Source organism: Rhizoctonia solani, chromosome 6, assembly GCF_016906535.1.
Source record: "Rhizoctonia solani chromosome 6, complete sequence".
In the NCBI taxonomy this organism is placed as follows: Eukaryota; Fungi; Basidiomycota; class Agaricomycetes; order Cantharellales; family Ceratobasidiaceae; genus Rhizoctonia; species Rhizoctonia solani.
The window spans coordinates 1,375,632-1,399,227 of record NC_057375.1 but is presented as its reverse complement, the minus strand read 5'-3'; the positions used below and the strand labels follow the sequence as shown (position 1 = coordinate 1,399,227).

General features: G+C 49.0%; 8 protein-coding genes across 8 annotated transcripts; 3 read left to right on the top strand and 5 right to left on the bottom strand.

The window, feature by feature from the left end:
• Positions 1-488: 488 nt before the first annotated feature.
• On the bottom strand, positions 489-2,646 carry RhiXN_05871 (uncharacterized protein; the record flags this gene model as incomplete). The annotated part of the gene is made up of 10 exons (XM_043325687.1): positions 489-914; positions 976-1,146; positions 1,212-1,502; positions 1,559-1,612; positions 1,668-1,793; positions 1,842-2,126; positions 2,156-2,188; positions 2,247-2,300; positions 2,351-2,476; positions 2,530-2,646. 10 exons carry the CDS (start codon positions 2,644-2,646, stop codon positions 489-491), a joined length of 1,683 nt encoding a protein of 560 aa, XP_043181119.1.
• Positions 2,647-3,052: 406 nt separating this feature from the next.
• RhiXN_05870 (Fungal specific transcription factor domain) lies at positions 3,053-4,855 on the bottom strand (the record flags this gene model as incomplete). Its single annotated transcript, XM_043325686.1, has 7 exons — positions 3,053-3,256; positions 3,309-3,440; positions 3,499-4,002; positions 4,059-4,333; positions 4,386-4,417; positions 4,496-4,686; positions 4,751-4,855. 7 exons carry the CDS (start codon positions 4,853-4,855, stop codon positions 3,053-3,055), a joined length of 1,443 nt encoding a protein of 480 aa, XP_043181118.1.
• Positions 4,856-6,213: 1,358 nt separating this feature from the next.
• On the bottom strand, positions 6,214-7,967 carry RhiXN_05869 (Fungal specific transcription factor domain; the record flags this gene model as incomplete). Its single annotated transcript, XM_043325685.1, has 8 exons — positions 6,214-6,420; positions 6,482-6,490; positions 6,539-6,613; positions 6,664-7,170; positions 7,225-7,269; positions 7,314-7,372; positions 7,553-7,832; positions 7,881-7,967. 8 exons carry the CDS (start codon positions 7,965-7,967, stop codon positions 6,214-6,216), a joined length of 1,269 nt encoding a protein of 422 aa, XP_043181117.1.
• Positions 7,968-9,731: 1,764 nt separating this feature from the next.
• RhiXN_05868 (C2H2 zinc finger) lies at positions 9,732-11,838 on the bottom strand (the record flags this gene model as incomplete). Its single annotated transcript, XM_043325684.1, has 4 exons — positions 9,732-10,033; positions 10,093-11,043; positions 11,097-11,600; positions 11,673-11,838. 4 exons carry the CDS (start codon positions 11,836-11,838, stop codon positions 9,732-9,734), a joined length of 1,923 nt encoding a protein of 640 aa, XP_043181116.1.
• Positions 11,839-11,899: 61 nt separating this feature from the next.
• On the bottom strand, positions 11,900-12,695 carry RhiXN_05867 (C2H2 zinc finger; the record flags this gene model as incomplete). Its single annotated transcript, XM_043325683.1, has 4 exons — positions 11,900-12,243; positions 12,291-12,361; positions 12,423-12,475; positions 12,525-12,695. 4 exons carry the CDS (start codon positions 12,693-12,695, stop codon positions 11,900-11,902), a joined length of 639 nt encoding a protein of 212 aa, XP_043181115.1.
• An 804-nt stretch (positions 12,696-13,499) lies between these two features.
• Positions 13,500-15,054, top strand: RhiXN_05866 (Fungal specific transcription factor domain; the record flags this gene model as incomplete). Its single annotated transcript, XM_043325682.1, has 6 exons — positions 13,500-13,667; positions 13,752-14,045; positions 14,105-14,112; positions 14,210-14,690; positions 14,810-14,941; positions 14,998-15,054. 6 exons carry the CDS (start codon positions 13,500-13,502, stop codon positions 15,052-15,054), a joined length of 1,140 nt encoding a protein of 379 aa, XP_043181114.1.
• A 1,523-nt stretch (positions 15,055-16,577) lies between these two features.
• Positions 16,578-18,752, top strand: RhiXN_05865 (uncharacterized protein; the record flags this gene model as incomplete). The annotated part of the gene is made up of 8 exons (XM_043325681.1): positions 16,578-16,731; positions 16,791-16,906; positions 16,973-17,149; positions 17,214-17,399; positions 17,456-17,528; positions 17,581-18,252; positions 18,306-18,550; positions 18,600-18,752. The coding sequence occupies 8 exons, from the start codon at positions 16,578-16,580 to the stop codon at positions 18,750-18,752; spliced, it is 1,776 nt and encodes a 591-aa protein (XP_043181113.1).
• Positions 18,753-21,224: 2,472 nt separating this feature from the next.
• RhiXN_05864 (uncharacterized protein) lies at positions 21,225-22,128 on the top strand (the record flags this gene model as incomplete). The annotated part of the gene is made up of 3 exons (XM_043325680.1): positions 21,225-21,227; positions 21,283-21,573; positions 21,619-22,128. The coding sequence occupies 3 exons, from the start codon at positions 21,225-21,227 to the stop codon at positions 22,126-22,128; spliced, it is 804 nt and encodes a 267-aa protein (XP_043181112.1).
• Positions 22,129-23,596: the final 1,468 nt, after the last annotated feature.

The window sequence follows — 23,596 nt, the reverse complement described above, 5'->3', positions numbered from 1 at the left end:
TGTGCCTGTGAGTCCGGCATTGGACTTAGCTCAGTTCAGTGAGTGGCCAGCAGCTATTTGCCTACCTCCGTTTGCAAGTTAAACAACTCGTTCCCATAGGCCCTGGGCGAGATTTTTCCATGTCTAAAGTACTCTAGCGACAGTGGGCATAGTCTATATAATAGCTGAATATGACGAGTGGCACTTATACCGATCAGACGGTGGTGGTGAGGAAGTACGAACACGCCCGTTTCCGAACATGACGTCGATTTCACTACCGATCATCCACTCCGATCGAAAAACGAATTTCACATGCATCTGGATACATTCTCATAGTTCAATCGCATGAATGGTTTAACATTTGATTTAATGGCAATATAGAGCGTACAAAAATGTGATATCAAATTCAGGGTAATGGGAGATCAAAAAAGGTCGTAGTTATAACAAGGGTGGCGAAAGACTAACGCGAAGGGACCTGCTTGAAGAATGACAGAATACCCAACACTCAATCATGCGAATCCAAGTAATCGTCCAATAGTCCTCAGCAGTTGCGTTCCACTGTTGCTGTCGTTTTTGGCGGGGGCCATTCCACTCTCATCATCCAGAACGTCCGTGCAAGCCTCGGGAAGGTCTTCCGTCACAGTATTGCCCTGGAGGGCAGCCGACCAACTGGATAGTTGCTCGCTCTCCCAGGCGTCCGCATGTGGCTCGAACATTGCACTTCGCTCCTTTTCCCGCGCCTCCTTTTCGCCCATGTCCTGAAGTACAGTCTTCCAGGATGACATTTCCGTAGAGTGCCAAGTCGCCATCCATAGCTCAAAGGTCGGGCTTCCGATGTCGGTATTTGGCGTGCTCCCAATCGAGCCATCAAGCGTAGGTACAGGGGATGCAAGATCGGGGAACTGGAACCGACAAGTCGGTGATAATCTTCTCATCTGATGCGTCCATCAATTCCTTGGTATCGTCCATTCTGTTGTCATCTTGGATAGATCCTACGGTAGACCTCGTCCTCCCTGAAACATAGCTACTGGGGGCACCGAAAAGATCTGTAGACCGCATAGGAGAACGTCCAAGGCAAACATCCAGAGGAGTAGGAAACATGGTCGTAAATGAAGCCTCTTGCTTGGGTAGTATGTCCATCGCGAATAGTGCCTGCACCGTCACCAGCTGCACAACTGTATTGTATGTCGCAATCTCCAGCACAATGATCCCTCATCCGAGATCTCCGACACCTCCACATTGCTATCGTTGTTATTGAATTCTTCAGCCTTGTCACTGGCAATGGCACCATATGCAAGTTCGGCTTCATCCATAGTCACAATAGGGAGCCCGGTTCCATGGCATTGCTGGTATCCATCTATGGGTTTGCCAGTCCAAGCGAATACGCGCGCCTGGTACCGACCGTCTTCTCTTGCAGCTGCCGCCCATGCAGTGACTATCATATCAACTCGTTCTAACGATCCACACATGATATTCGCAATCGTTTCGTCTGCGTCTTTTCGTACCTCCTCCAAGTCCGCCGGCTACATATCATTTGTCAGTAAGACAAAGATCATTGGAATTGCGCTTGAGAACAGACACTATGTTCTTCAATGATCGACCCCAAAATCTCCCTCAGGATCGCTCGCGCGCCCTGTAGATACATTTCAGCGCCCACGCATCGTCTTCGTCGCTCGTTCATCACTCACAGGCGGCGTATCCAGAATCCTTGGCTCACATCTGATCCCATAAAGTCGAGCCAGTGCGCACAACTCCTTGCTCACGCCGGGAACCATCTTCACCGTTGCTTTGTCAAATTTTCCTGTAGCCTCGCTCTGATTATCTTGGTCAGAATGGTCACCATTCCACAAGAGGCAACTTACATAGCCGAGTATAGCATCAAAGAGTACTCCAGTCGCCGCAATGCTCTCTTCGGTCACTGGACCAAACATAGTCAAGAATGTGAATATAATCTCCAGCCCGAGGGGGCAAGGCTTCGTCACAGTCGCAATAATTGCTTCGTCTGCGGTGGAAATCGATGCGTCGTCCTCCTCACTTGGAAGTTCTATGGGTAGACCGGTCCATGCATACACGCGAGTTTGGTACCGCCCGTCCTTGATGGCTTGCTTTGACCATACCGCCAGCATATCTTGCACCTCATCGAGTGGCTTAAACGTCAGTAACATCATGCATTTACCGCATCTTCCCGGATCTGCTCCAAACCCTCGAGCTAGGTTGTAAAAACGTTGATCGCAGCCGTTCTCCTGGTCAAATGCCAAACTACGTACCCCAAGCTCTTCAACCACTGGGCCCAGTATCACTCTCAGAATAGCGCGCCGGCCCTATCCATCCGTGTTAATGGGGCAGGTTATCCAATAAGGAACTTACTTACTCCCGGGGTTGCTAATTGCTTCATATCGCACTCCATCCCATACAGTTCCACCATCGCAATCAGATGGTCCGCCACTCCGCACACTTTCTTTACTGTGTCCTTGTCGAACTTGCCCTTGGCGTAGTCCTGTCGACTTGGTATTAGCGGTCGATCGCAGCCCGTAGTCTATCTATACTCACATATGCAAGGACAGCTTCGAACAAGACATATACAGCCGCCAGACTCTCCTTCGTTACTGGTCCGAACATCGTGAGGAAAGTCAGCACGAGTTCAAGCGCAGTCAGTTTTCCGCTCATCGCTGTTATCGAGTAAGGGTTGCTTAGTTGTCAGATATCCGATTGTATTGAGTATATCGAGTGTATAGTTGATCACAGTTGTCGCCGTACCAAAGAGATCGCAGGGACAGTCAGTCAACAGAACGCGCAGTTGTCGTTGAGAAGAGATTTCACGAAATACCCCTATCAATATATACTTCAACTTTGGCGCTTGGAGTCCAACAACATGGGATGCGGCAAGATAGGGGTCAATAGGGGGTCAACAGGGGGCGACTACTGGACTTGGAAATAACTCATCAGACCGGACCACAATTGCTATCATTCGGACTATACAAGTAGACATGAGTAAATTTATCAGTCACGACAACTAATAAAACATTATATGCGCGGTGTGAATATAGTGTCAAGTCAAACATTGCCAATCGACTCATACAGGAAGCATTGTCTCCCGCGATTGCATATAATCGCACCATCTAATAGAACGGCCATCTACAGCGACTCCGTGCCACAAATGATCTAGAACAGGGACAAAATCCGATGCACGCAAAAGCCAGAGCTTAGTTTCATTGGGAGATAATAGTTTGTCTCGCACTTTCTTGCGTTGTGCTTCTGTCCGCGCACATATTCCTGCCTGATCCACCGTTATTTCCATTTCTGGACAACCAAGAGTTCAGTCTACTTACTATCAAGTACTGAATAAAAAGTGAAGCGTGTAACTTGAATGATCCCCGTGGCTTCAATGTCTCCACTACTTGGAGTATTTGATTTACACAAGTTTGTATTCGTGGATCATTCGAAGGAATATCACAAACCGCCTGAAAATCGGTCTATCAGATAGAAGCACGATGATAAAACCCACAGTCTGTTACTCACGATGTAAAGGTAAGCCAAGAGTGCAAGTCGCCAGCTTTCTTGCACTGCGTACCATGCGACTGTCATCCACGATTCTGCAAATGTATGCTCCCCAGTCCGAGATTGCCACATTATCAGCTGTTGCTCAATACTTCTCCAGCAACGTGCATTTGGAGACTTGTCACGACAAGTATTAATCTCAGTGAGCAGTATTTGAAAATCAGCGGGAGTGTTATGGGCCCATTGGTGGGATGTGGAACAGTGTTTGAAGTGGATTGTTGAGTCGTATTCAACTTGCTGGGGAAGTCCAAACGCCATTGAGAAAGTTGAATCTACGGAAGTAAAAAACGCGAGCTCGTGGTTTTCCGAAGCTAGAATGTTTGAAAGCGGGATACGCATAAAGTTACTTTCGTCTGGCCAGAGTGTTGGATCAGAAAACATTGTCTCCAGGAAAGTAGGCGTGATCCCCTGGAGTAATCGATAGGCGTTTGAACTTTTCACAACCATAGCCTTCATAAGTGAGAACTAATTATTTAATATTATAAGCATGTGACCACCTTGTAGTGAATTTGTGGACCTACGTGGATCCAATCAGTGCGTCGTTCCTGCGTCTCAAGCGGCGCGCGGCCGCGTTCCAGCTCCCGCTTCACAGCACCTCCAACATAATCAAGCCAGAAGGCATGTAATGAACTCTGTGTGGTATCACCTGCAACAAATGCTTCGACAATGCCTATATCCACTAGCGTAATCCAGCGAGTGAAGTTCGAGGATTGCAGGCGGTCGACAACACTCTGATTAAACTTTTGCTTTTTGTAATTTGTAGGCTTGAAATACCAATATTCCAGAATCTTATCCGCTATTACCGAAAGTGAGCCAATTACCTTTAATAAGAAAAGCCCCAAACTTACATTGTGCCAAGACGTAGTCACCAAACCATGAGCTATTCAAGAATGTCCTCAAGGGATCCAAACGAGAATGCAGCAGCTGGCTCTGAAAATTAACTATTTTATGGACTAACAATAATGGTCCATTTTTGGATCCAGAAGTTGGCTGCATGGCGAATTGATAAAGATAGTCCTCAAACCTGCTCGCTTGCGAGCTCATGTAAGCAGAGATGCCGCTACTCATAGAGATGCCGGTGGGGTTAACACTACGGCTAGTTATATCGGTAAGTGCAAGCGGTTCCAAAAACGAGGTTGGCTGTGTACTCTGTGATGGATTGGACCTGGAGTCAGAACCTCACTCCGATTAAGGGATGGCTGGGTAAATATACCTTGTATAAATCTTTAGATTTCAACGGTTCTCCGTATACTTCATCCTCATATCTATTCTCTAGAGGTGCGAGGCGAGAGGAAGAACCATTGTTGGAGGGCTCCATGAGAAAACCCGAACTACGTGTTCGTGTATTATGGGAGTATCCAAGGCATTCGAACCGACCTTTTTCACATCTTTCGCAGATAGGCTGGCGTTGATCGCATCTCTTGTGTCTACAGTACGGTAAATCTACCTGGGTCTGTTGCATGAAAACAAACCAACTTGGTGACTCGACCTTCGTTTGCAAGTTAGACAACTTGTTCCCATGGGTCCAGGACGAGATTTTTGTGCCATTAAAGATGTGAGATACGATGAGGGACAAAGGCGAACAAGAGTGGCGGCTCAACCGACGCCTAAGCTAGTAGTGGTTGTAAGTCACAACAAAACATGGTGCAATATTAAGCGCCCGGGGCCCAGCGAGCCGAATTTCATAGTTATGAACGTGGTCGCGAACCACCTTCTTGCTTGTTCTGGGATACATGTCCCCCGTGTGAAGAGTTCAATTAGGCCTGCTTGTAGTTCTGTGTCTTACCTTAGTACTATAACGATTTTCCAAATATATGTGACTACCTGTTACAGCACACCGCAGGAGTAAGGATTGAGGTAGGTCGGGTTGAAAGCTTCGCTCTATAAATTACCTGACATTGGGAAGAATACAAAATGTGGATAAAATATAAAATACGACTTATTCTCGGCGGACCTCAGGCTCCTAGTACATAAAGCTTGCGCTTCACTACAACTAAGCGTATTGCTTTCATAACCATGCATAGTTGTTTTAGTTGATACCCCGTTTGTCCACCTGCGACCCACTCTGATATCAACATTAGGACCAGTACAAGGTCCGTCTCACTCATAGTCACAACCTACAGCACTTTGCCCCTGGTTGCTCCAGATCAAACCTACCGCAATTTCGGCCGTGTCACGTTTGAAGTGAGAGGATCGTCTTCCAGCCATAATGATATTCGTTGATACAGCCTCAATCTCGGCAGCCGAGGGACGTGTTGACTGTTGGGCACTAGACAAAGAGGTAAAACCTTGCGCTCGGCTATTCTTATTTGGCATAGCTCCAAGAATCTGGAGCAATTGTTTGACTCGAACACAAGATTGTATTCGTAAATTATCTAATGAGCAAGCCCGGCGGCCCTTGTAGCCAATCCTTGAGATGCCCAACACAAGGTTTACGATCAGATCCCAAGTCGTTATACAGAATTTTGATGTGCCACTATACTAACAAGCTTTTGTCTACTCTAGTGTGCCAGTTAGCGTCTCTGGGCTGGTATTCCTGATTTTGTTGGCCCACCCAAATGAAAATAAGTTCTAATCGTTTTTTGCCACGTATGTCCGCCTAAAAACCAGCAAAATATTGTCAAGGACATCAAGATGACAGGATGAAAATTCAGTCTAACCAACGAGTGCAACAAGTTAGCAAACTGGTAGTACTGTCTGGCGTGAGCGCATATAATCGCTCCATTTGATTGGACTACCTCCGACTGCGGCGCCATGCCATAGATTCTCTAAAACCGGGACAAAGTCCGACGCTCGCATAATCCATAGCTTAGTCTCGTGAGAAGCCAACAGTTTCTCCCGCACCAACCGACGATGTACCTCATTACGTGCACATATTCCAGCCTAATTTAAAGTTATCAATAATTCTCAATTCGGGGAGTGAAGAAGTATCCTATCAACTCACTATTAAATACTGTATAAAAAAGGATACATGCGCAATTGAAGATTTCTGGCCCCTTACTGTACCGATCACCTGGAGTAGCTGCTTAACGCTTGATTCTACTCGTGGGTCATCTGAAGCTACATCACAGACGGCCTGACATCCATTTCATTAGAAAAACAAAATGCAAGGCTCCTGTGACTCACCATGTAGAGGTAAGCTAGAAGCGCAAGTCGCCAGCTTTCTTGCACCGCATACCATGCAACCATCATCCATGACTCGGTAAATGTATGCTCGCCTGGCCGAGATTCCCATCTCACAAGTTCAAGTTCTATATCCCTCCAGTTGCGCGCAGCAGGTGATTTGTCGCGACAAGCATTGATACCAGCAAGCAATCCTTGAAAATAGATTGGGGTACTATGTGCCCACTGATGCGATGGAGAGTAATTAGGCTGCACGTAGGTGGTTGTGTCATATTCAATTTGTTGAGGAAGGCCAAAGGCCATCGCACAGGTGCAGTCTATAAGCACGAAGAACGCTAACTCGGTTGCCTCAGAGTTCAATACACTTGTCAATGGAACGTATGCCGGATTGCAACTTTCCGACCAGAGAGTGGGGTCGGAATACACCACTTGTAAAAACGTAGGTGCGAGATCCTGAAGGATATGCAAAGCGCTTGTGGTACGGAGGATCATTACTCTCATGAGAGAAACCTGGCATTATATAATGAACTCATTATTAAACACGAAAATAATGTTTCAACTCACATGAATCCAGTCGTTGCGTCGCTCTTGCATTTCTCGCGGCACAAGCTCGCGTGTTAGCTCCCGCTTCGCCGACCCTCAACGTGACCAACCCAGAAATCGTGTTGCAAGTTTTGATATACATCACCTTTAAGGAAAGACTGAATAATAGCTATACCTACGAGGGTTAGCCAGCGGCTAAAATATGAGGTCGCCAGGCGCCTTGTGATGCTTCTCGAAAAATGATCTCTATTATGATTTGTAGGTTTGAAATACCAGTGTCCCGTAACGTTATTTACTATGAGATTAGCGAATCAATTTAAGCAGATTCATTAGACAAGCTTGGACTTACCTTGTTCCATAACGTAGTCGACGAAACAAGGGCTGTTCAGAAAGGTCTTCACAGGGTCGAAGGGAGAATACGGCAACCGAGATTGATGCCTGACTAGTTTGTGAAGTATGACTGTTGGGTCATCTGTATACTTGAAGATTGATTGTGTAGCAAGAAGACGGAGATAATCCTCGACCAGAGATGTTCGAGGGTCCACGAAGGATGTAACGTCACGTTCGGATACAGGGCCACTGCTTGTTGCGTTGTATAGAGTAGAAGTGGTTGGCTCGGGTGGAGTCTCCTGCATTGTATCAGGCACCCCTGATATTCCAAGGACACAAAAACATACCTGGGGAGATATTCCAGAGCCTGAAGGTAGCTCTGAGATACTACCTTCACGCTCAAGGCCCAAGATAGAATCCGGGGGAAATCTCATATCCTGGGAGGCTATAGGCCGGAGAGTGTTTTTTGGTAGGCTCTTGTGCACCGGAGCTTTAGAATTGTGATCATACCCCAAGCACTCATACCCCCCTGCTTCGCATCTCTGACAAACAGGTTGCCGCTGGTCGCATTTCTTGTGCCTATGGTAGATCACCCGGGCTCGACGTATGTTAGTCGCGTGAGGATGGACTAGGCTTAGGGAACTTGCCTCCGTTTGCATGTCAAGCAGCTTGTACCCAGAGGACCTGGCCGATGCCTTTGTGTCATCTGTTATTTTCACAGCAGCAAATATGAATGATATCGCTAGCTAGGTCTGGTGGCTGGTGGCTGCAAAGTAATGCACGAGTTCAAATTAGGCGCCCATACTATTGCTTTGATCCGGAACCGACCATAGAATTAGACTCGTTGGTACCAGCAGAGCTCTTTGACTATCTTCAGAAAACCCCCTAGAGCTCTGAGGAGTTTCACGGGCTTCCTCGATGATGATGATCCCAGAGTTGGCATGTTCGAGCAGCTTCTCGGTACCGACGAGTATATAAAACATAAAATAAACAAGCGCAGTGGCGCAGGCGCACCACACCGCAAAACACTGGCTTGTAGACCTCCACATGTTCCGGGTCAGAGCCCCAACTGTTTTGACCAAGTAATTCAGATTGTAAATAAGCTGAAAACTCGACACTAATCGCAACCAATCGCATTCGCCGGTAAGCTAGTTTTAATATCGTCTCAGACTGGGCGGTTTTGTCCGTTTTCAGTATTGGATTCCACATTATTGACGCCGTTGATCTACTTTCGGGTTTCTTACATTCCTGGTCATAGATTAAAGCGTTTCGAATGTTCTCTCGATGCCTCATTGCTTGGGAGCGCATATAGTCACCTCGTTCCAGGTGCGTATCCAGGTCTGATCATATTTAATTGGTGTTGGGCGCCAAATAAAAAAAAAGACACTTGGGATTCTGGGTAACCTCTTTTCTCTGCTAGACCACACTTGTGGGCTTACATCCCCCGTATCGGGATTACGACTCCAGCGACGAATGTTCAGTATCACTCTATTCACACTGGCACGCGGTCAAGCAATGCTACCATGACAGGCCCAGGGGATTCATGTTTGAGAAATCGGCCAGATGGCTCCGTCTAGTCGCCGGTGCAAGACCAAAGGATGAAACTTTCGGTGGACGGGAACATCACTTGAGCCCCATCCTTGTTTCGTGTCCTATAGAGCGCCAGTGAGCCACACCCGTGATTCTAAAACAGAACACTCAGAGTGGCATAAATGTATGCGGTCCCCACGATCAAGCGCCAAACTTCACAACGAATCTGGCTATTTCTCCCAACTTGAACCGATGCGCGTTTGTGCAGAGCACCACCTGCATGGGATGTTCTACACGGTTCCGAATAGAATGTACCCCAAAGTAGCTTGCAGCGTACCCATGCTCGGCTACAGAATCGAGAACATTCTTGGGAAGCGATCACCACATCTAGAAACCGCTAACGCGTTCTACCACCCGACTCGGTCTATCCAGTCCTCAAAAAGAAATAATATAATACAGCATATTCAAACACAAACAGTACCATTACATGCATATTCGTACATTTCCACATGAACAAATGTCGCGTAAAAATACAATCATTCGACAACCTACTCGTACGCGACGCACGCCTAGGCAAACAAACTAACAAAAAAGTACGAGTCCACACGAAAAGAGGGACGCATGTACACACAACGCACGCAGGACAAGACCAACACGAAAAAAAGTGTTTAATTAATCGCTCCTGCCTTTCTCACCGCCCTCCTCTCCTTGGTCCCACGCATAGGCCCCACACCCAACTCCTTTGTGCTCTGCGGGACGACTCTGAACCTCCCTTGGCCCGAATTGCCCCCGGCCTCAGTCTCGGGAAGATCCATCGCCGGAGAGGAGACCTGGTCTTCGGCGAGCTCAGACCCAATATCAGCCACACCTCCAATCTTGGCGCGGGTCGGATGAGTCTTGTTGTGGTGTCGTATCATATTGGAGCGCGTGGCAAAGCCCTTGCGACATGTTTCCAGAGGACAGCAGTACGCTATCAGAAAACCCAGTCAGACCCCGATTTTATTTTCCAAGGAAAAGAAGCGAGCCTACGTTTTTCACCCGAATGAATGTTCATATGGTCCTTCAACCCGCTCGGACGTCGGAACGTCTTGCCGCAACTCTGGCACTTGTGCGTCCCCGATCCGCCAGCGTTGGAAATTACACTCGTCGTACTGGGCGGGAGCATAGTCAACAGCAACAAGTCGTCGTTGTTGTCCGGAATCGCATCGTGCGTCTTGAAGGCCCGGCTATCCTGCGAGCTGAACGTGGAGCGCATCGAGTCTGGGGAGATGTATCCCGAGCGAGGTAGGGTGTCTTGGGGGTTGAATCCCAGACGGGCTTCGTGGGAGGCGAACCCGGCTCGAGGATCTTGGGACCCGAAATTCGACATGGTGTGAGCAGACAAGGACGATGGTGGTGGGGAGGACAGGTAAATACTGTCCGACGGACTAGACGCGGACGTGGCGCTGCTCGCGGCGGTTAAGCCAGGTGGGCTCAGACTGGAACTGGTTAACCTCGAGGGGCTCAAATTCGAATTGCTTAGACTGTGATAAAGTCCCGGATCGGCAGTGGCCAAGTCTGGATAAGGGGATGGAGAGGCATAGATTGTATAATCTACCGATTCTTGGCTTGATGTGTCTGGGATATAAGACATGTTTTGCTGTGGTTGCGAGAGCGAGAGCGGTTGTGAGTGTGAGTGTGAGTGTGTATGCGAGAGCGACTGTGGGAGTACAGGAGGCTGAAGCTGAGGGAGCAAAGGCGGTGCAAACTCGGGCACCGGACCAACGCCGAGATCAAACGACGCCCAATTAGAAGTGGACGGCTGAAGGCCTATGCCTGAACCAGCCGATTGAAGGCCCATGCTACTACCCGGCTGTTGAAGGCCCATGCCGCTACCCGGTTGCTGAAGGCCCATACCAACGCCGAGACCAGACGCCGGGCCCATGCCTGATCCAGCACGAAATCCCATCTGGTAGCGAGCGACATCCTCCTCCTGCTCCGCTGGAGCTTCTCTATCGCCTGCTGCCGTTCCGCCATCTGGAACAACATCTGACTTCGGCTCGCCTCGGGCTGAAGCTTCATTCCATAACGCTCGGCTTGCTGGGCGAGCTGGGCGAGCATGGGGTCCAAGGGTGGGGCTAGGGGCGGGAATCCTGCAGCGTACGAGAACCCGAATCCACCCCGGGTGCGGACAGATCCTGCATCGTACGGGCCCGATTTGCCAGCTTGTCGACGTGCACGACGCTCTTCGAATGATTCTTCTTCCGTGTCTGATTCAGATTGCTTGATAACGTTTGATTTAGAGTCTTCTTCCTCGTGCGCAGGGGGCGAAGAGAGCTTGCTCTGTGGGGATGAGTAGATCATGCCCGGTGGGGAAGAGGGAGGCATAGGAGACTGAGCCTCACTCGACAAGGGCGCCCGAGCTAGACTCGAAGGCGGAGAGGAAGCCATACCCAAAATAGAGGGAGAATGTCTCATCGTAGGCGTCGTGGGCTCCAACTCGGGTCCATCCACGCAGGCTGGGATTTGGGCCCAAGCTGGGTAGGTGTGCACGCCATCTGCTCATCGCGGATCGCATCGAGTTGCATGTCGGGAACGGACATTCCTTGGATCTCGGGGCGCAATCACACCGATCAAATCCGCCTCGGAGATTCCCTTGGATGCTGGACTGGTCGGTACAGAATCACTCTCGGGTTCAGATTTGATGTTTTCCTCTTCGGGGACTGCGACGGTCAAACCACGTAACCGTTGCGTGAGGGGTCTCATGTGAGGACTGAGTTGGACGGCGGGGGACATGGGCCTGGAGACGGGCAAGGGCGTCGACCTTGGAGACCTAAAGACGGGTGTGGGACCTGGCTCAGAGGGCAAGGACGTGAGAGCGAACTGCGACGGTCAAACCACGTAACCGTTGCGTGAGGGGTCTCATGTGAGGACTGAGTTGGACGGCGGGGGACATGGGCCTGGAGACGGGCAAGGGCGTCGACCTTGGAGACCTAAAGACGGGTGTCTTGGAAGGACCTGGCTCAGAGGGCAAGGACGTTCTGAGATCGGACAGCTCGAACGCGGAATGGGCGGGAAGGCGAGGGAAGCGGGAGCTGGATCGGCCCGGAGATGTGCATGATGATCTGTCTTCGAGGATGGAGGAGAGTGAACTGGTGGATGACGAAAGGGCATCGGGGCTTGGAGGGCGAGAGATGTCGTCTATAGTTGTGAGAGTCAGACACGTGCATTCGGGGTCTGGCACATACCTGTGCCGACGGTGCTGATGCTGTCGACACGATGCTGGCGAGCAGACACAAAGGGGGGCTGTGCAGGCGCTCTGGGTGGAAAAAAGCTGTGGCCGATGAGTAAGTGAACAGAGAGCGCAGACTGGTGCTGACCTCGCGGAGAAGACTCGATAGTCGGCGAGGAGGTCGGATATTGTAGGATTGGTCTGTGGCTGACGATCAGAGCATGTTGTGGTGTGGAAAGATGGGGCATACCAATGATGGAGGATTCCAGCACGCCTTGTCGTATGGGTGGGAGAGACAGCGAGGTTTGATATCCATCGGGGTCAGTGTTGATCCTTGTCTTGGCCCGGCCTCGATCGAGCGGCGCAAGGGAATGGGAGGCAACGAACGGGACGATGAGGGCACGGTGTGGACGCTAGTCATCGTACTATGGTAGACAGTGCGAATATCTCTTTATTGTGGCTCGCGGGCGCCAATCCGCATCAGCCCATGCACTGCGGTTGATCAAGTTTCCGGATCTGGAACCAGAGGCTGTCTCGTTTTCCCATCAATAGTATATGGCGGAGATTGCCGCGCGCCCATCGCCCGCCGCCTACTCGGCCCATATCTCTAAATCTATACACGCTCCGGTGTCCTTGCCTTGATCCCTCGATTAGGTCTCGTTGGCACATGTTTAGCGCACGCAGGCGTCTCCCCTCCACGTGCGCTCTTCCTCGCACCCTTATCTCTCTCACACTCACAACCTGCCACTCGGACACAAATACACAGCTACAACTAATGGCCCAGCATCACACATCGCGGGAGTTTCATGCTTACTCATCATCCCAAATCCAATCCATGAGTATCCATTGATGCATGGCTCTGTAACGTGGACATGGAGTACAAAAAGGCACGCGGACCTGCGACAAAGAGCTGTTTAACGTGCAAGAGGAGGTGTGTCCCGTCTGTGCTCATCGTTTGGTACGCAACTCATCCGAGCAGGCATAAAAAGTGCGACTTGAAGCGCCCAAAATGCGATAGGTATGTCCGGTAATGCGATGACGTAGGCTTCAATAAGCACGCAAGTCGATAGGTGCACCAAAGGAGGCTAGTGTGTCTATGGTCCATCCGAAAAAGTCACCGCCGCACGCCCAGCCAAACCACATCCCTCCAAACCCCTCGAGTTCAACCAGCTGGTAATTATCATATTCCCCTAATTCCGAATTCAACAATCTAATTGGATAAAAAATGAGCCACAGAGCGAAGGGTCCGCAATCTCAATCTACTCCATCGTCATCGTCTTCTGCTTCTCCGGACATTGGATCTGAGATTGCCACAGTTGAATCGATATTCAATGGCGATCCCGTCTACGACACCTTTCCTCCTTCGACCTGGTTCTGGCTAACCGGTTCAACCGTTGGTGGCCACACCTCCTGTGCAGCATGCGCATGATACGCGAATGCTCCCTGAGCTGCTTATCTATCCTCGGATTCGTGGCAGGTGATGAGTTATCATGGACAATTGTATGCTCAAACTCCCTCGCTTCTTCCTTCAAGCTTGTTTTCTGACCACCACCATCACCCAGTCGATAGACTATCTGCACTGTGCTACTTTAAACCTATCGAACAACAAATCGTCAGATATCGTGAAATCATGGTTGTCAGGTTGCAATCATCGAGCATCTTCCGACGCATCAAGCTTATTTCGTTCAAGGTCCACGAAGCGATCGCAAACGGACAAGACTGGAGGTATCAAGCCATTTTCACTCAGTGGTTGGACCAATTTGAAAAAGAGGTATGTGCAATGGGGGTCCAGTGTCCTTCCACAAGCAATACAATCGCGGTTGTGGGAAGCCTTTGAGGTACGTCATTTATTATTTTCATCGTCTTGCAGATGTCTGACCCATACAAATCGCCCCATAGATATCGTACCTCAGGAGCATACTCTTGAGCAACCAGAACAGCTATCGGTTTCTCCCGTTTCGTGGCACCCACATTCCTCCAAACCGTCTACTCTGATCCCACTCTTTGGAACCCAGACTCCCACCTCAGTACATCCGTGTCCATAGCCCACGCCCTCTCCTCGATTCGTTGTGAAATCGCCAACTTTGTCATCATGGACACGTTCTATTCCATGGCATACAGCCTCCCACAGCTCGTCGAATACGACACATCCATTTCTCTCCAGAATGAACTCGAAAGTTCTCATGGATCCACGGCTGCCCGACCCGAATTCCAAGTCATGCTGGCAGAGATCAACCAGTGTCGAGAGGGCCAGCCAACGAGCACAGGGCGCGGCTGGAAAGAGATCGAAGCGGACTTGTTGATGTGGCAGGCCAAGCCGATCCCGCAAGAGGCCGAGTGGGAGAGCTGGATGGTTGTCGCTTGGTTGGCTGTTCAGGGGAGCTGGAGGCATGCGTTGTTGGCGTATTTGTATATGGTGAGTTTCGGAACAGCCCCGGTTTGGGGTGGGGTCCCAAGAGTATGTGTGTGTGTGTGTGTGTGTGTGTGTGTGTGTGGTGTGTGTGTGTGTGTGCTGATTGGGATTCGGAAATAAAGGCATTGTGTGGAGCGGCGTCGGATGATCCGCGCGTGCAGCATTCGGTCAAACAACTTTTAAAGGTCGCCAGGGTTGTCAAGAAACCGTCTCGACCGGTAGCGAGCGCACACTTTTTTGCTCAATATTTCATCGTACGTCCATCCTACCTCCCTCCGATCCCACACGGATTAATTTTACGATGTCATAGGCCGGTGTATGCGCGCGAACAGAATCCCAACGCACGTTTTTATCAGAGAAAAACTAGCTAACATGTCCGAATCTCGCAACTGGCTCGTTCACGGCAACATCTTTGTCCCTGTTCTCGCATCTCTGGACCGGCCGGGGCGGGCGGGAACCCGGTTCGGTGGGAGGATTATGTACGCTCCAGAAAGGAGTCTTGCCTGTTTCGGACGCATGAGAGTGCGTCTGGTGTGTGGTTTTGGCTTGTATTTGTTGTAGAGGTGGTTATCGTTGGTGCGTAACGTTGTTTTACGCGTGTAGTTGTATGGGGTGTTTTGAATATGTAGAATGGTAAATGTAATGACCATGGAGGGTGTGCCTGGAAATGAATGAAATCGAGCGGTGCGTAAACGAGGATAATCTAACTGTACCAACTCTGGATAGAGGATACCAAATATGCGCGTGACTTTGAACGCCTAGGTGTGCTAACCAGGTGCAGGGAACCCTTATTGAGTAGGCCTGCCGCATACCTTACGCGAACTGTTGTGCAGAAGAATATCTTGTGACATACCTGTGGAGTCGTAACCGAATCTGTCGCGGCGGTTGGCCCGAGCGTCTATTCTGCGCCCTGTCCCTTAAATAATTAGCCACCCTAGCCCTGGATGACGGAGCCACCTGGAATGATCGCCACACTGCAGCCTCTTTGGCCCATGGGCCCAGAGCCCATTGCGATTCGGCGCCGTTCAATGCGTTCTACTGAATCATCATATCACTACGGAACTCTGCGAGTACCTGTACATCGGGTGCGCACAGGAGAAACCGCACACCCCCCATCTTGCTTCAGTTGAGAAGAGCGCTTCCTTTTAGGCTCAACCCCTACCTTTGATGGCTGCTCCACTCCTCACCTTCCTCAGTACCCTGTTTGATTTTAATTTAATCGTGCAGAAAGTGGAGCGAGTAACCTACGCGTACATTCAAATTAAACAAGCGAGACTGGGCGTCTAAACGAACATGCATGTTCACCCGACAACAAGATGGGTCCCTGCCCGAGGCTTCGTACCTGTAGAACCGCATGAAACTCCATGCAACCTCAACAAACGCTCCGGAGCTATTATGGCCTGTGGGAGCTGCGGGAGATCCCCACTGCAACCCACAAGTAGACAATCTTGTTCATCTTGCACGAATTTCCTTGCTACGCATACGCTTTTGTTGATATCCGTAACCGGTTTGGTGCACAAATAATTCTCCAGAACGCTTGAACATTCCCAACATGACCTTTTGTAACAGTGGACTATCATTCTGAAATAGGCCAAACCATCGCTACATCTTTTTCGTAATGAACCCCAGTGATGTAACCCCCACGGTTCAAGGATGCCAAGACGCACGGGTATACGCTTTAGTTCCTATTTGGATATGGTGTGCATACCGTTATTTCATGGGATGCACTTTTCGGGTAGCCTATCTGATCCGCCTAATTCAATAATATACGGTATTGGTTACCTTTTGCATACCCCGAACACCTAGCATGCCTCATTTAAAGAGACCTTACCAGAAGAAAATACTACCCCCAGAGCCTTTCAGCCGGGGTGGGCAATGGCGCCTCCAGACATGTCAGTGCACTCCGGCGGAGATATTTCTATCACCGATTCGCGATATGCTTCATCACCGCTCGGGCAGCCTTTCAGAGCTCCCCCTATTTGTTCGGGACACACAGGAGAGCTTATGCCCCTTTGTGGAAGTTCGACTCTCGAGTTGAAAAGTGGTAAGCTCTTTTATGAGCCCTCTTGGAGAGTTGAGTATCACTCGCTTACCCGCCCCTAGAACTTTATTGGTCAAGTCCAAGGACCACCGGACAAAAGCATGCAATACAAGCATGTATTAGCATGGCGTATGGTATACCTTCCGAGAATCTTTTAATCAGGAGTATCTCCGCAAGGGTAAGCTCTTCCCTCTAGTATTATCCAGTTTAATACTGAACATGGTGTATTGGCCACGTGCGCCAGATGGGGACGTCGACTGCGAACATGGCTTTGCCCATCACTAGGTTGATGTCCAAAACTGAACCAGATATGGGCAGCCCTTCTTCCCCGCTGCTTAAGTCGCTCTCTGCTATGGCTCAGGTTACTAAGAAACCAAGTCACAAATCCGAACACAGTCAGGAATTTGTTGTCAAAGCAGAGGTAGTGTATTTTGATCATATAGCTTGGCTGGAGTGCTGCTTACACCTATAATTTGAACCCAAAGCCCGAATCTGAGCCTGTGAGGCACATTCACAAGGGGGCTCAGGCAAATGTTCTAATTCCAGCTGTATGCTCTGTGGAAAAGCTCCGTTATGAACATGTTTCTCCCAAGCCTGCAGTCGACGACTCTCCCCCTCTTTTGGATAACCATGGCGCAACCTTCTCTAAAGAACACTATACTAATATAGAGGTACGCTGCCTGATAGGATTGTTTTCGAAGCCGGTATTTTATCTTCCTCCAAATAGATGCCATATATTGAAAATCAACCAAATTACAGTCATCAGCAATTCACGATGACGCACGTGAACACGGCAAATGGTGTGCGAATATGCTGATGCAGTGTTAAGGCTACCGCTGATCACCCGCTCAGCTTCCCAACTCACTCTTGCTTGTCCACAATACATCCCTCCTCTTTCAAAGTTTGCTCTGTATCGTAACTGTGTTTCTTCTCTTAGGCTTGGTATTAGTCGCTTGCAGGTTCAAGGGGTATTGTGTCCCTCACTCGATCCATGGCCGCCTGAAGATATCAGCTATAATGCTCCCAAACATCAAGATGCTCATGAGTCTCTGAATCTGTACAAGAGTTTGTTTGGATTGGCACAGTGTCTCACGTCCCAGAGAGGAGCTTCAATTCTCTCTCCAGGTTCTATCCACGCATCCAACTCACCTGTGTCCAGTCAAACTCAGTATAACAGTAATCCAACCTTGGGATCGAGTACCACGGGCAGCGTCAATAATGCTGAACAGAACATTGAGCAAAATGCAAAATGCAGCCTTGAAGAAGCAATCATCAACACTGAGTTGGCCAATCTCGACGCTAACTCACTTATGGAACTTGGCAATTTCTTCTATAGACTTGCTTTTCAGCGTGATCCAAGCATCGCAGACCTTGGACTATCCCATGACTATGTACCGGATTCGTATGCTTTCCCATCGGAAGTGCCTGTGCCTTTGCCTTCACACTTGAATAATCCAAGCGCTTCTGAAACCTTTGTTCGGACCACTTATCTATCAACGTCTGATGACAAACTACAACCAATTAGTAAGTATTATCTAATTTTGCATGGTATATTTCTATACAACATATATTTGTAGCACACGCAAGCACTTCTTTTAGCATAAACCCCTCTTCGACTCATCTCCACAGCAGCGTGCGCCTTCCGCCCTACTTTAACCCCTCAGAGCTACCAACTACAGCGTTGCCAAACAATAGCAATACTGTTCACAATATTGCTCCTTGCACAGCTGCCGATGAGGTCAACAGCCATTTTCGCACATTTGATGTGAATGACCTAAGTATTAGACCTTCGGGGCCCAAGAAGCCCAACAAAGCATTACATGTATGCTCCGAGTGTGGTCAGCAATTTCGTAGACCAAGCTCTTTGGCAGACCACATGCACACGCACACCGGAGTTAAACGTAATTACTACAGTTGCTATTTCAGCTAGGATCGGAGCATTTAACAAGTTTGACTTACAGGACACAAGTGCAGTATTTGTGGTACATGTTTTTCGTGGACCAGTGGATTTGCCAGACACATGAGCGTCATTCATGGTGATGGAAAGGCCTCTAAGCGTCAGCGGTAAGGCACATAGTACTGGGACCGAGCTAGCGGGCGATTTTATACAAAATTCTTCTACAAAGTCGTCGGAGATGGGTCTTGGGATGAGACGGGTCGGCCCACACAAGGCGGGCAATGCTAGGTTGAATTAGGAGCTTAATCCGCCCGTATTTCTTGTTTATAAGAGCTGGCCTGTCTAAATGAAACCAATTTCCGCAAAGATATTCCGATATTCAAATAATCATATTTATGCACCCTGCACCCATATGATGTCCACCTCGGTAATTTGCTCTATGCACCGAGGCCTCTTTGGTCATTGATGCAGTCCATTTAACGCTAAATAGATATGAAATACGCAAAGAAAATCGCTGGGAACATCGATATCCCTAGGAATAGCAACAGGCTCATTTTTCACCTGCTACCTAAAGGCCACGATCACATCACTTCCAGGCCTATGCATCTCTACCGTCAACGCGCTAAAGCTAGTTGCTTACCACGACTGAACACTAAAAGTCATACATCCACCATCAATATTAGTTCAATTGCTGCAATTATGATCACTATTGTAATCTATGCTGCGCCCGTTCTTGTCTACCGTGGCCCGTAACGTTATTACTAAGAGCATTGCCTCGCTTTGAAGCACATTGATTTGGCTGCCCGGTGTCCGCTACGCTATTCAAGATTCTAGTACCATTTGCAATCCACCCTATCGAACGGAATGCTGCTGGCTACTCCTCAATTACAACCGTATATCAATTACCTCCATTAGCTCTCAGCTTCGATGCTCGTCTCAACCTCATCATCGAATCTTTCATGTGAGGGTAGAGACAGTCGATCCACCACTGTCAATCTTAATATAGGAAAAACCTATCACAGTGAGAGAAGCCCTGCTCCAGCTACTTAACTCTCTGTTTATCCCTATGCCCAGGTGCTTCGCGCTTTATCGAGCTCTCCCAGACAGAACAACTTTGGCGTAGGGTACTCCCGGTCCCAGACAGTATGGCTCTGGACGGTCTCCGTTGGTATATAGGTTCATATTTCCACCTGATTGCTATAGATTATGTTAGTGTGTGACTACAAGCAAACACTCATTACTTCAAACACCACCTATCTATATCAAGACCTTCGATAATCAACTTCTTCGGCCCAGCGACAGCACTGCAACGCCTCACCATGCTGTCACCACCGCACATTGGGGACACCCCTATAAGGGTCTGGGATTAATTCCCATTTTTGTGTACATGGATTGCCGTCTAGGCACCAGCCTTTCTTGAAGCTCTACTATGCTTGACGACCCAAGATAAGACATTTTATTTGTCGACACGTATGGTAATTTACAAATCCACCGGCCGGACCCTTAAGTTTGAGAAAAAAGTGCTCGTACGTATACACATATGGCGTTGCCAATGTCCAGCTGGCCATTTGTATGATGATATACACAAAATTATAGTCCAAGCTCGATTACTTACATATTAGCCCATCTCACTATACCAAATTCAAGACTAGGGACCTACGAGAAGGTTTTACATGACGTTTGTTCGTGCCTATCTTGCCATTCATCCTACGATAAAATATCCCATAGTATGCTGACGGCCCAATCCCATTGGTGGGTAGAGTTGTCTAAATTTTCGACAATCGCAGGTCAAACAACCATGGCCAAGGACAAAATGTTCGGCGAGGCAATAGTCAGCAGAAATAATCACCCGTCGACCGCGTAGCTATATAGGACTTATGTTGCTAAAAGGTATGATACCCCTGAGCATGAAACAATCAGTAACATAGCGGTTAAACGAATCTCCATGGAAGGCAATCTCAGCTCACACATTGATGTATAGCCCTTGCTGTCTCCGCCGACCACGTTTGAAATTGTGACGGCAGAGGGTCAGTATCAAAACGTTCAGCTATATTAATGACAGCATCAACATCACTCCCAACAATACCCCCGAACAAAAGGTAATTTGATTCACCGATTATTTTACTATAGTTTGATCGACCGCGGCTCCGCGACACCCAATGGGCATTTAAACCATGTTTGATAGAAACATCACCGATCAAGGGACCCCCTGGATCCAGGCTCTCAATGCTTCCTATGGCTTGGACTCAAATAATTACAATCAAGTCTCAATCGGTCAGAGGCACCCGAGGACCGAATGCAATCTACCTAAATCTGATGTATCATATGTATAGGCAAGTATAGCAGGGCGCTAGCACTCATGAAAATTGGTTCATCATTCTGACATTTTGAATCAGAGAGCCACGAAACTAGTTGAAACATATTAAGGCAACCATGCATACGTCTACCTTTGAACAGCATGCGGGATTGCGGATTCCCCTCGGGAGGAGTCGGGTAGAATACTTATATAATCAGCTTAAATAAACCCGATAATCCCCTCGAACACATTGGAGGGGCCCCACACCCAAAGCCACTCTCATACTTGACCGTAGCCTCCTCAATGGTGAGCGATCCATATGATCAACCGAGCATATAGACACCTGAACATAAACCCGCAGGCCGCGAACGCATTGACTCCGATCCCTAACCTCGACGAACGTCAATCTGGGGAAACCAAAATCGTTACCCCAGCAACTACCATCCCTCCTCCTGCACCATCCAATCCTATTGCTGCGAGGAGGGTGTCTGTATCTGCCGCTAATAAACCGATCATAAATAAACCTAGCTCTGAACAACCTGTCGAAGCTGCCGAGCTGGCTGGTAAACGCATTGTAGGATGGGGGATCACTCAGGAAAACGACCAGCCGACCCCGGTTCTTGTGCTGTTGGTCAAGGGGGAGAATGATAAGGTTAGTTGCGATTTATCCGACTTAATTCTATACTTATTTTATCAGGCCTCGACACGATACGAGCTGCATGTGGCCGATCGAGGTGTCAATCGTCCGCCAGCTCAACGTACACACTTACGTCCGGACCCTGGTTTCCTTTCCCCTGATCTCCTCGGCCCATACAAACAAGACTCGTTTGAAGAATCCAGTGCCATTGAGGCCACCAACGATTTACAGCTAGGAGTCCGGATCATCTCGGCCGCATTGGTGCCTCGCCCAGGGCGTGCTTGGGAGAACAATGGTGCCGTTCGTCTTGTAGAACATCTGGCGTTAAGGCTGGTACTTGACCCTCCTCCGGAACCCTCTGAGGCTGCGGAATCGGGACTTGGTCATAATCGGACAGCCTCAAAAGGCGGTCCCAAGACATTGTTTGTACGCGCACGAACAACTGAACGTGACCGCGCGCGTAACAACAATCTTGGATCCCATGTACCAAACGACGGGAGCGATGAAGAAGCCGACCACGTCGGGGATCGTACTAGTATAGGAGAAGATGTTATTTTGGTTCGTCTGTAAACAACGGCGACACATGGCCGCTCTCGAATTATGCTTTGAATAAATTGTGTATCTTTCAGTATGAATAGGTGCTCACGATTGTCATGCTGATAGGAAGTTGCATTGAACAATATGAAATGTTGACACTCTATGCCCATTTTGACTAGTTGCATCGGATATTTTGTGAAATGCTGGACTACCGATTCCCTCGCCTGGTATACAAGTCTCATTTCCTGACAGTTTGTATCATATGAGCGACAATTTCGCGCCCTCCTCTCCATCAACATGACTTCAGGAGTAGGTTCTGGAGATGACGATCTCCGAGACAGCCGATTTGTGATAGAGCCTGGATGCCGATCTTCGCAATCGGCTGGCCTAGCTATATGCGATACCTATCAATATCATACGATCCCATCTGATTTCCGCAAATTTTGCGGTTTCTAGTACGTTTAGCCTGGGAAATGGGAACCTAGCTACGCTCTCATTCGCCAACACTGCCGAACAGGCCTTGACATCCCTGCGCCATAGATTGTGCGTATATGCGTGACAGTCGGTCTGGCTTCGAAGACGAATGCAATGACTATGTCATGCTTAGATGAATTCGGGGTCCGGACCGATTCCCATGAGTGCCATCTTTGACCAACCTTTCAGGCGCCCGTCCCAGCCCGTCGAGACCGCAAGCACCTGTGGCGAGTCAGCAGTGGCAAGGAATCAGCGATACTCACGCATTTAACCTTGAATTTGAACGCTCGAACCCTTGGCCGGCGATCCAACTGCGCGCAGTGCAAAGAAAGATCTTTAGAAAAGGCTCCAGTCCTTGCTTGTCACGGCCCCGCTGACCCTACGGCCTGTGGACGGGTGGACGGCCGCCGCGCGCAGCTGTCACCGCACTGAACATGGCTGTTCGAAATGAAAATCTACGCATATACAATTAATTATCCAATACTTGCCAAGGAAACAAACCTCCGCGGGCTTCACCAGGCTCCCGGGGATCAACCCACAGTACACGCCCGGCCGGCCGGGTTATGAATACCATGCCAGCTACGATCAGCGAAACCGCATGCTGATGGATCTGCATTACTGATATTATACACTGTGTGCTTTTCTATTTAAGCTTAAATAAGCTTGTAGGTAATGTTTGATTGCGTTCAACGAGGTGAATTTGATCTCATCGAGCCTATACCGAACGTGGTGAGAGCCGTGGGGAGTCTGAACTGTGTCTGCCCCTTGTGTAATTGGTGAGGTCAAGGCAGGTCAGTATTGTTCCGTTTACGGCGAGTGATTGCTCGGCTGTCTGTTGTTTCACCAAAGCGGTTTCGCCAGGTTGTATTGTGGCCCGGGAAGCCAGTAAATGTCAAACATTGTGCAATGAATAGATCTATGTGGTTAGTCTGCAAGATCTAGGGTGTATCTTATTGCACCCGATCCAGATAATACACCGTTCGTCGAAGTACCGGTCGGAATTACACAGGGTCTGACTACAGCCGGC